The sequence below is a fragment of the Salvia hispanica genome, chromosome 2 (genome assembly GCF_029641045.1).
Source record: "Salvia hispanica isolate PSC_SH4W2 chromosome 2, Shi_PSC_v1, whole genome shotgun sequence".
Taxonomy (NCBI): domain Eukaryota; kingdom Viridiplantae; phylum Streptophyta; class Magnoliopsida; order Lamiales; family Lamiaceae; genus Salvia; species Salvia hispanica.
This window is the reverse complement of record NC_142693.1, coordinates 30,633,222-30,645,335: the sequence shown is the minus strand read 5'-3', so window position 1 is coordinate 30,645,335 and position 12,114 is coordinate 30,633,222. Positions and strand designations below refer to the sequence as shown.

At 36.7% G+C, this 12,114-nt stretch overlaps 1 protein-coding gene across 1 annotated transcript; it reads left to right on the top strand.

Annotated features, from left to right (window-relative positions):
• The first annotated feature begins 1,149 nt into the window (after positions 1–1,149).
• LOC125192365 (G-type lectin S-receptor-like serine/threonine-protein kinase LECRK3) lies at positions 1,150–3,545 on the top strand. The gene has a single exon (XM_089063677.1). The coding sequence runs from the start codon at positions 1,150–1,152 to the stop codon at positions 3,472–3,474; it is 2,325 nt and encodes a 774-aa protein (XP_088919803.1). The 3' UTR covers positions 3,475–3,545.
• The last annotated feature ends 8,569 nt before the right edge of the window (positions 3,546–12,114 follow it).

Sequence of the window (12,114 nt, the reverse complement as noted above, 5' to 3'; positions counted from 1 at the left end):
GCAATCGCAACTGCATGCTCTACCATTGTCTTAAGCTCGTACCAACTTGTTCTATAGCCTTTACAAGCCATTGAGCACGCTGCTATATGTAAGGGCGCGGTAGTAGTTCCTCAATAGAAGTTATTCCTTCCAATCATTAAATTTAGTTACGTTTTCTCATTTCCATCCATCCCACAAAATTTATCATATTTCATAAAATTTTGTTACCCGTATGCCATTAACTCCTTCCCACTCACATTTTATTAATATAAAAAAGTAGAATCCACTTTCTACTAACTTTTTCAACTCATTTTCCATTCTTAAAACTCGTGTCTAGTCAAAGTGTGACAAAATCACAAAATTTAAGGGATAGAGGGAGTACCATGTAACATTTACTCCCTCCGGCTGCCATTTATAATCGCGTTTTGACTCGGCACTGATTTTAAAAAATTATTTGACTTTGTGAAGAAAAATGAGGAAATCAGTTGTTGCAAAATAAGTAATAGTATTGGTTTGAAAAAAGTGAGTGTAATGAGTTAGGTGAATGGTGGGTCGGTCTTCTTACCTAAAATGAAAAAAAAAGCAAATGAGACTTTAAATCACAGACATCCTAAAATAACAAAATCCGGATATTATTTCACGGACGGAGGGAATACTTTTTAACACTTTGAATAAATCAAATTTTAGTTTACATCCTTAATTTTAACCAACAAATAAATAATTCCCCAATTTTATTTAGGTTTTAACTTTTAAGTATGTCATCTATGGTTTGAGTTAAAATTACAACAACTCTTAAAATGACACTATGACACCACGTATCAGGTAATATTATAAACACTACACATCAATAGTATAAACGGTAGACAATAATCTATAGATTGCTGTTTAGCGTATTGGATATTGCTGGCCTAGAAAAATTGTTGTATTGTGTATTTGATATTGTTGGCCAAGTAAATTTACCCTATAACATTTTTTATGATTACCACATGGTAGCTAATTATTCGTCCACGTGTACAAATAATTGACTAAAAATGGTGATATGGTGTTACTTTAAGAGGTATTGTCATTTTAACGCACCCCGTCATCTGTAGAATAATTTTAAATAATTGCAGTATCCCCTATGAAAAGATAAATAGTGAAAGCAGCAAAGCAAAACACAGACCAAAAGAAATGTCCATCCTCACAATATTGTTTTTCCTTCTTATTTCTGCAGCAACAGAAGCTCAAACAAGATCATCCAACATCACCTTAGGCTCTTCCATCACTCCCAACTCCTCCTGGCTTTCCCACTCCGGCGTCTACGCCTTCGGATTCTTCCCTCAACATGTCAATGGCTACGCTGTCGGCATCTTTCTTCCCGACAAAACCGTCATCTGGACAGCAAACAGGAACAACAATCCTACTGTCCCTGACGACGTCGTTTCCCTCCTACTATCTACCGACGGCAGGCTAATCCTGCGCCGGACGCAAGGCCAAGACGTAGAAGTCATCAGCAGCTCCACAACCATCGCATCGGCGTCAATGCTCGACAACGGCAACTTTATTCTCTACGATTCCAATTCCAGAATCATCTGGCAGAGCTTTGACCACCCTACCAACACCCTCCTCCCGGGCCAAAGCCTCATGCCGGGGAAAGTGCTCTTCTCCAGCGCCTCCGAGACTGACCATGGGAGAGGGATATTCAAGCTGTCGATGCAGGGCGATGGAAACCTTGTGCTGTATCCTGTCGATTCACCAAGTACATCGGCTTACGCTTACTATTCAACACTCACAATCGGAGTAGGTGGAAACGTCTCTCTTAACCTCGAAAGCGACGGCCGTTTTTATCTGCTCAACGGTAGCTTGCCTCTGTGGAATATATGCGATGGTGGATTCCCTACACAGGGATACATCAATCTCATGAGGCTCGATGTCGGAGGAATCTTCCGCATCTACTCTCTCTCTCTCGGTGATCTCACCATGGCCAGGAGTTGGTCATCTACGGAAGACGTCTGTGTTCCCAAAGGTATCTGCGGAGTCAACGCCTTCTGTATTCTTCAGGATAGTGCACCGGAATGTCAGTGTCTTCCCGGTTTTGTCTTTGTTCAGTCCGGCAACAACACAGCTGGCTGTTCTAGAAACTTCCTAGCTCAGGGCTGTGCCAAAATTGATGATAGACTGAAATACGAAATGAGAAGGGTCGAAAACTCAGAATGGGAGGATAACTCGTATGAGATTTTGGAAATGATGAGTGAAGAAGAGTGCAGCAAAGCATGCCTCGATGACTGCAACTGCGAAGCAGCCTTCTTTCTAGACAGCCAATGCAGCAAACAGAGGCTTCCGTTAAGATATGGAAGAAGGTCTCTGGATAGCTCGAACGTGGCTCTCATTCGCTTCAGTACAACCGTGGTACCCGACATGGGAGGCAATTCTGTTACTAAAATCATCGCCAAGAAAGAGCCGCGTATAGACATCCTCATCATTGGCATTGTGCTTATGTCAATAGGCGTGTTGGCCTTGTTAATTTCCGTGTTCTTCGCTCACAAGAAACGGAAGGACTACAACAAGATTACTAACGAAGATGGTGCTAACTTTGCGGAGGGCATTTCGCTGAAAGTGTTCACATTTGAGCATTTGTCCGAAGCAACAAACGGCTTCAAGGAAAAGCTGGGGAGAGGAGCGTCTGGCACGGTATTCAAAGGGGTTCTGCAGAATGGCCAGAAAATGGTGGCAGTGAAGAGGTTGGAGAAGGAACACACACAAGGAGAGATAGAGTTCCAGACAGAGCTGAAGACGATTGGAAAGATGTATCACCGGAACCTAGTCCGACTCCTAGGTTACTGCTTCAATAAAGACACCAAATTGTTGGTGTTTGAGTACATGAGCAACGGATCCCTAGCTGATATACTTTTCAATCAAGAGAAACAACCAAGCTGGGAGGAACGGATGGAAATCGCTTGTGATATATCTAGAGGGATACTGTATCTGCACGAAGAGTGCGAGACACAGATCATTCACTGCGATATAAAGCCTCAGAACATACTCATGGATGGGAACTGGTGCGCTAAGATATCAGACTTTGGGCTAGCGAAGCTTCTAAAACAAGATCAGACTAATACAATATCTGGGATAAGAGGCACTAAGGGCTATGTAGCACCAGAATGGTACCATAAGCAGGCGATCACAGTGAAAGCAGATGTTTATAGCTTTGGTGTGATGCTGTTGGATATCATATGCTGTAGGAAGTGTGTTGATTGGAGCAGGAGAGAGGATGAGGCCATTCTTGAGGAATGGGTATACGACTGTTATGCAACGGGGAAGATCGGGAGTCTGGTGGATGATGAAATGGTGGAGGAGAAGAACGTGGAGAGGATGGTGAAGATAGGGATATGGTGTGTGCAATATGATCCATCACTGCGTCCAACTATGAAGGAAGTTCTACTAATGTTGGAGGGAACTGTTGAGATTCCAATACCTCCATGCCCGAGTTCCTTCTTTAAGTTAAATCTAGCTTGATTTACTAATGAGTGTGCTCCAATGTTTATTTTTTCTTTTACTTTATAATAATGTCCGGTTTGTTGCTTGTCTTCATTTATATCATACTCCAAATCATATCATTTCTCTAAAAACTACTAATAGTACTATCATTGATCAACTAACATTACTAGCATCAGATGATATGTGATATGCAATGTTCAGAAATTAACTTAAGAAAATGTAATTAGCCACAGTACCTAATGTATATTCACAGAATACCAAAATGGGTTATAGTAAATAAAACGTATATATAAGAAAATTTACTATACAATTTTGATATCAATTAGCTGAGTTCTTATCTACCAGTTTAGTTATTTTCATATATTTTTGCATAATTTTACATCAGATCTGTGTTATCCCAATTTGAGAACTAGAGAGAGAGAGAGAGAGAGAGAGGGAGAGGTGGAAGTCGTTGTCACACGGAGAATTTTAAGAATGATGATACAAAAGTTTAGCTAGAGTGTGAGAGTTACGTGTTGGTGGGCAGGGAGTATATTTTAGTCTTTTCTTTTTCTTTTTCTTTTTTTCGTACATATGTACGTGTGTTTGGATTGGGAGCATCCGCACTGATCCTTATTTCTTTTTCTTTAGTTTTATGCATTGGGCCAAAGTGATGCTTTTAATTGGGCCAACTTGTTTTATTTTTTCTTAGGCCACTTTAATTATTTTAGTTTTTGGGCCTTAGTTTAATAATTGTGCGTTGGTATGTTTGGACAGTCGACGATTGAAATTAGAAAATACGAGGGCTTTGTAATTATATTTTCCTAGGAAAGAACGCAGGATAATATGAGCACATGCAGGATGCATGCATCGGGTCCCTGCAGGGCTGCATACCCTACTCAGACTAGTGTACACCACGTAGATCGGGCACCATCTATTTTGAGTTGGTCGGTCTAGTGACTTGGTTCGTGGCCACGTTCCTTATTATGTATGTTCAGATATGGTGATGGTAGATTGGATGGAAAATGGTTGCGCAACCGAGCTTTACGTGAAATATATTTTAGTGTACTTGGGTTTCTTTTAAAGTTAAAACCCCCAAGGTCACCGATTATAGCTTGACAAACTATATTTTGGCATGTGTCCACTAAGTGCATCAAGTACTCAGCATGCATATTGTTTTTAATGTGCAGATTGAGCGGCGACGGATGTGGTGGATGTTGAGCAGAGTAATTGAAGATTATGTCATGTTTAGTATTCAGATGTGTCGGGTCTTCATATTCAGCATTATTACGCTTCCGTTAGAATTTTATATTTTTTTGGATTGTTTATCTTTGGGTCTTTCATCACAAGAAACAGAAGAACAACAACAGGATCAATAAGGACGATGGAGCTAACTTAGTCGAGGGTATTTCACTTCAAGCATTCACATTCGAGCATCTGTCCGAAGCAACAAAGGGCTTCAAGGAAGAGATGGGGAGAGGAGCATCCGATACAGTGTTCAAAGGGGTTCTGCAGCATGGCCAGAAAATGGTGGCAGTGAAGAGATTGAAGAAAGAAGTCACACAAGGAGAGAGAGAGTTCCAGACAGAGTGGACTTAGCAAGAAACACTTAATTATTATTCATAGAGCGATAAAACTCCAACTGGCCAGTTTTCTGAATAATAAAACCTTGTTCGAGCTCCTCTTGAGGACATTATCAAACGAGACTCACCTCGCGCACTATTCAACATAATAGCAATCCTAGCACCGCTAGATATTAATCACCACTACCCAATATATCAACATTATTGGGTTGCGAAAAACCCGCACCATTTGATAAGTCAAAGTAGTGCATAATCAATGCCGTATGCTCAATGCTAACTTATGTAGATTAAGAAATAGTTTTTTATCAAGACCTAGTCTTTCAATAGATAGCATAAAGACACGTCTTGTTGTTAGATCCATTCAGTGTTATATCACACCAACGTCATCTTATTTCAGTAAGATTTAGAAATAATCGGACTGACATTGCAACCTTTCACGATAGGTAGTCTAAGCTTATCTGGGTTGTGAAATTCTTCTTTTTCTTTTGCAAAACATTGCATAGAACCCACTGTGTTATCTTAATGGACGACACCCACAACCAGTCTACTAAGCAAAAGACTTAGACTTTGTTTGCTTCTTATACATTTAAATGTTTATAAAACATCTTATAAATGCACAAGCAAACACAATGTAATAATATACTGATTCTATTCGTGCGAAACTGCTTGAATAATACTGAATTGGGTTAAAAGTGGATTATAGAATTTTACGTATACAAGCAAGATTCTATTCGAGCGAAACTTGCTCGAAACATGCTTTTCAGTATACCAAACCTAACAATCTCCCCCTTATACTCAAATCATGCTTTCGAGTATACCCACTGCCAAAAACTCTCCCACTTATACATCATGTTTGAACATGCTGCCACAAAGGCATGTTATGTGAAAAATCTGTTTGGTTGTTCTCTGATCATATCTTTTCCACCATAATGTCTTTGTTGCGTACTTGATCTTTAATTAATTTCATCTCTCTATGTGATTGCTTAGCTTTATTAGCTCGTGTGTCCCTTGAGTTAGCCTTCACTAGAGTCATACTCCAAATGTAATACTTATAGGCATACTCAAACTTACGATTAAAGCTATTAGGAAGATACTCCTAAGGTAAACACATATTCAGAGGATGACTTATTCGATCACTGATTAGTCATAAAACTAAGTCAGTGTAACCCTAAGGACATTACATGAATGACTGGTAAACTAAAATATAGCAATTAGTCTTTCTCAAGCACTATGGTATACTCTTTACCTCAATCAAAGTCATTTTCCATGGTTAATATGATATACGTTTTTCATGCATAGGGACAACTAATATCAAACTTAGTACACATTATAGCATACATGAGACAACTATCTCCGAAACTAGTCTCATAATTCATGATCTCACTAAGCGTCAAACGACACTTGACTAGAGACAAGATAATTCCATCTTGAAAGGTATAAACCTTTTCATGGAATTGCTAATGCTAAAATGTTCTAAGGAATGTGTAGATATAGGATTTCTAAGAGAATCTCAACATTCTTTCTAGCAATCTTAAAAGGACTTAGATGTTAAGAATGTAATTAGTTTCTCTTAAATCCTTTATCTTAAACTGGGCAGACAACCAGTTTCCCACGCCAGATGCCAATCTGAGTTGTTTGCAATTTTTGTAGATTTCATCATCGTAGAGTACCAATAATACCATATGTAATGCACTTCAACTTCCTTGTGCTTATAACACTGTAAGGACACAAGTCAAATTTCAAATATTTGACAATTTTGATAAAACACATATACTCTGATTTAGATGCTTGCCTAAGACCACGAAGGTCTATATAAGCTTCCAATCATGTGTATCTTGCCCTTAATTACATATCCATTAGAATGTTCTAGTAGATGATTTCCTCAAAACTTCTATTTATAGAAGACTGTCTTGACAATCATAATACACACATATTAATTTATGTAAGTTCTAATAGACAGTATGATCGAATAAATCCTTGCACAACGATAGCGAGAAGATAATTCTCTTTGGGCATAACCCATTGTCATTGTCTAGCCATTTGAGATCCACATTTACACTTGCAAAGATACTTGCTCCCACTGACTGACACAACCTGTAGGTAGTATTGCAAGTCTTGTTAAATATGTTGTCTATCTTAGATTGTAATATCGAATCTATCACCTTTTCAAAGATGATTATCCAAATTAACCAATACTACATTGTAGTTAAAGGGATTATGTTCAAGTTAATCTAAGACTGAGTCTTACGACACTCTTAGACCCATGAACTTGTTGTGTTCCAGTGGAATGCTCCCACTACGGCATGGTTCTTACAATCTTAGGTACTGAAGTTGATTTTATTAGTGCAAAAGTTTCTAATGGTATGACTTCTTGGTAATGTGGAAAATCTGAGATCTCTCTATTTATTTTGAGAGTTATCACGCTGTTAGGCTTGTAGTTCATCTCTTGATCTTCATACAAGAATGATATCTTTGAAGATTACAGAACTTATAACCTTACATCATTTGGGACAAACCTTAAAACATGCCTCAGTACACAAATCCAATTTCTTGGACACTTTTCCAACACATGTTGGAACAACATTACACCTTGAGATGTGCTAAACTAGACACGCTCTAGTCCACAACTCGTGTTTTGTAGAAGGTACTGATGTTGGTAGTTTCTTTAATGTTTATTCCATCAATGATAAGATTTTAATGAGTACAACTGATCACTTAATCAAACTTGTCTTAGAAAGACTTTGATTCCTTCTTACATAACTATCCCATTTATTAGAAGAATGCTTGGATTCGTCAATGGAGATTAGACTGCACTACTGATCATAACCCTTTGTTCGTCTCCTTATGGTTTAAACCATTAAGGCTTGCTAGTCTTTCTATGTCGCACTTCTATAAGTATTCTAAATCTCTTGAATAATCAATTGATTCTAGCTTATAGTGCATCAAACAAACATTCTCGACATTCAAGCTATTTAACAAATTGTTAAAATCTTGATAGTCTAGATTAGTTTGAACAATCGCTAAGTATTTTCTTGGCCTTAAGACTAAGAGCCATAATACTTTATCATTCAATGATTAAGAAGTTGATGTGTTGTTGAATACTCAACCTTGTCGCACTTATATTATTTTAATACTATGATGCCTTAAGCATCAATCATAAAACAATAGTTGAGCATTAATAGCTCCCACTGCAACAAAAACCTAACTGAATCAAGATCTCTTACTTAGAAGTTGCATTGTCATGTAAGTCATTTTCCTTCTATAAAATAGGTCTATCCAACTCACAAAGCATCTTTTCTCGCTTTAAACAAACTTTGATGACAATTCAGGCTCTCCCATTTTCATATCTAGTCTTTTGTTCAAATGAACTAGGACTTAAGAAAAATGCAGCCTTTATGAATTCGTCATCTATCATGTTACTTTCCTCTAACAGTAATATAACGACTATTATTCTGAAGATTTTCTACTTTTCAGTTAAACCTTCTTGTAGTCATTTCTTATTACTTTAGGCGATGACTTGTGTCAGAAACTATTTGAGTGATCAAAAGATCCTCAAAACATTCTGTCACTCTAGGATATTCCAATCGAATCATCTTGACAGATTCTATTTGACTCAACTTATTTTAACACAAGTGATACCCGCAAGTGTACGGGGCTAGCGTACCAATTAGCAAGCAAGAGTATCGTATCCCACAGAGACAAATTCATATCAACTTAACTACCACGAGCAAATGTTGACTACTATCTAGAGAATCAGGAAAGTTTTGGTTTTGTTCTAACACTACGAAAAGCATATAATGAACAAATAGATAAATAAAAGCAAATAAACACGGAGTGAAAAGGAAATATGGAGAAAATTGTAGAACTCAAGGATCCGATGCACGATTCCAAGCTCTTATCCAATCAAATTGTCTTACCTTTTGGTGTCCCTAGAGTTATTAAGTCGACCACAATTATAGATTAAACCTCCTCCCGAGGTGAGAAACCTGTAGATTAGGTGCTAGGATTGAAGTCCTCTTCTAATCCTAAAACCCCTAACTCCCAAAAGCTCGATTAGGTCAAAGACCTCACTCAAAACCTCAACTCTCCCAAGTTTTATTGCATTAAGGTGTGAATTATTCCTATTTCCAGATTAATTATTTCATCTCCCGATTAATCTAGTTAATCTTACACAATCAAGTGGTGATCAAGCAATTGAAAGGAATAAACCCAAGAATAATCAAATAACTATAAGAGCAAGGTAAGAACAAAATTAATTTGATAAAAACTATGAAATTAGTGCATCTTCACCAAGAATTCTACAAAAAGGTATTTAGCTACTCATGTTCATGGAGAAGATCAATCACTTGGTTTCATTGCCCTCACAAGTTCATGAAGTGTACATTTTTTTATGCTTCTCTCACTCTCAAATGTATAGAGGCTCAATATTAATCACTCAAATCAAAATACAAGTAGTGTTTACCATAGGCTTGCTCAAAATCAAACATCTCCTCTACTAGAATATGAAAGTGAATCTAAAATCAGAAAGGGCTTTATTAAGGTTGTAATGTGGCTCTTTGGACGGTAGGGAATATTTAGGCTAAAGTGGCTGAAAAGAATACGAAGCACAAGTACCACATATTGAATCTCCCAACAAAAGACCATTTCCCAATGCAATTCTCTGATAAATAAGACTTTGTCAAACTTTTTCCTCTCATCCGATTCCCACTTATTTGGAAACCCAACCAAAAACTCCTCTAGACTTCGTCTAGCTTATACCTCCACAATTTATTTGGTTTTTTTTTTTACTCTAGACTTCGTCTAGCTTATACCTCCCTTATTTTTGTACAATGCCCCATATGTGCTTATAAGTTTTGTAGGCTTGTCACTTTTGAGAGTGATTTAACAATGAATCAACAATCGACACTCTTTTTATATGCTAGGAGGGTTGACTAAGGATTACGACAATTTACCAAAAGTAGAACTTGACATCGTGGAAGAACTTCTTCTTCTGATATGACTTGTAGTCCTCCGGAATGATCTTTGCCACCAAGAAATTCACAATATCTGCAAACCACGGAGATGAGCCTTGAGCATAGAAGAGATGCTCGTCGGGGAATTCTTCATTGATGGGAACCTTCAACTTCTCCCCTTCAAAACAGTGCTCCAATGACATAATGAAGATTTGGCAAATAAACTTATTATCACATACTTATGCTCAATACATAATCGCAAATAACCACAAAACAATTATGTATCTTGCAACTGTAACATTAAAATTTTGCACACTCAAGCAGAGGTCAATACGCATTAAAATTTTAGCATTTTTACTGGTCACAACACCGACGAATAGTCCAGAGACCGCAGCACGGCATGGCCGCCAAATGTTTCCTAAGCACGACCATCAGATTTAGCATTACAGAATTTTGTTTCTACAACACACTCCCATAACAATGCTCATGTGCTGATAACAAAACCAAGCTATCTCATAAATTCTGTTTGAACTTCTGAAACTTGTAATTTCTTAGGATTATTGTCCCCACAACATGGGTGGCGATAATATTAGAAATTACTTTCTAGTTCATACTATTTATATTTGAGAAGTCTGCCCTTATGAACTTGCTATTTCTTAGGATTATTGTCCCCACAGCATGGGTGACGATAATATTAGAAACTAGCTTCATAAATTTGCAAACCAACCGATGGAGACCATATACAACGCACTTGTTGTAATCATCACTTAGATATTTTTATATGGTTTTTGCATAATTATCACATAAGCAGATAAAGCTGATAATCCACTTAAAATAGATAAACACCAAATAAACAGATAAATCCATTTAATGCATGACATTTAAACACACTGGATAGTTAACGAAAATTATTTAATCTAGTCAAGGGAGAATCAATTAAATAATTATGTTTTATCTTGGATAATGTTTATCCAATTCATTTAGGATTGATCAAGATAGTATTAACTATCTAAACCCATTTAGGATTATTCTAGATTTTATCTCAATAAAATCAAATCCTACAATTCAAGATAACTTTGATCTAGGATTATCATTATTTAAATCGTACTAGGATATTACTAGATAGAATCGATTCCATCATAATCCTTAAGATAAATAAAATCCAATCAACCAAGATATATACAAATCTTAATTCTATTTAGAATAGACATCTAGAATATATCAAACATTACTTAGGATTTCTTAGATAAATAAATTTATCTAAATCCAATTAAGTACGAATTTCTTATATACTATCTTTATCCTAATCTTTCTAGGATATAAATCCAAAAGATAAGAATAACTTGGATTAATGTTTATTCTAATGCATCTAGGATTTATCTTAATAGAATTAAATCTATTCGAATCCATAGGATAAAAATAAATTAATATTAATATTAATCCTAATCCATCTAGAATTTTTTTAGGAGTAAATCCATATAAATCCATAGAATTAGATACTATTATATTATAATTATTCAAATCCATCCAAGATTTATCTAGGAACAAATCCATATAAATCTATAGATAATTGTAAAAAATTAACGTATACAAAACAAAATCTTACAATTTTGGTTTCTGTGCGATCGCAAGCTATCGCTAGAGGAAATTAGAATACAGAATCGCCGCCAAAGGCTGCTTCTTCCACCTCAACATCCTCTTCGATTTCTCTGCGGATTGAATTAATATGGGCATGTTGGGTTTTCTTGTATTCATCTAATGAGCGCAGCGGAAATTGCATACAAGAATAACAGATCTAGATTCATAATCATATTGCAAGTTGAGCATGTAAAATACAACGGAACTAAATCTTACTTGTTGTGTTGTTTTCTTCTGCGATTGAATCTTGCAAGTTGAATCCACTACTATCGACGTCCACGTGCAATCCAATCCGATGCAGGAACTATCCCGGTACAATTGCTCCGTAGAAGAATGCTAGGAATTCTCTCTACAAAGCTTTACGTATTTTTTCTCTAATGTTACGCTATTTCTAATCCCCACAATGGAGAATAAATAACCATTATATAGATGAAGAGTCACTAGGGTTCCACGATTGATGGGCTTATGGACTAATATAATTGTAGCCCAACTATAATTAATTAATC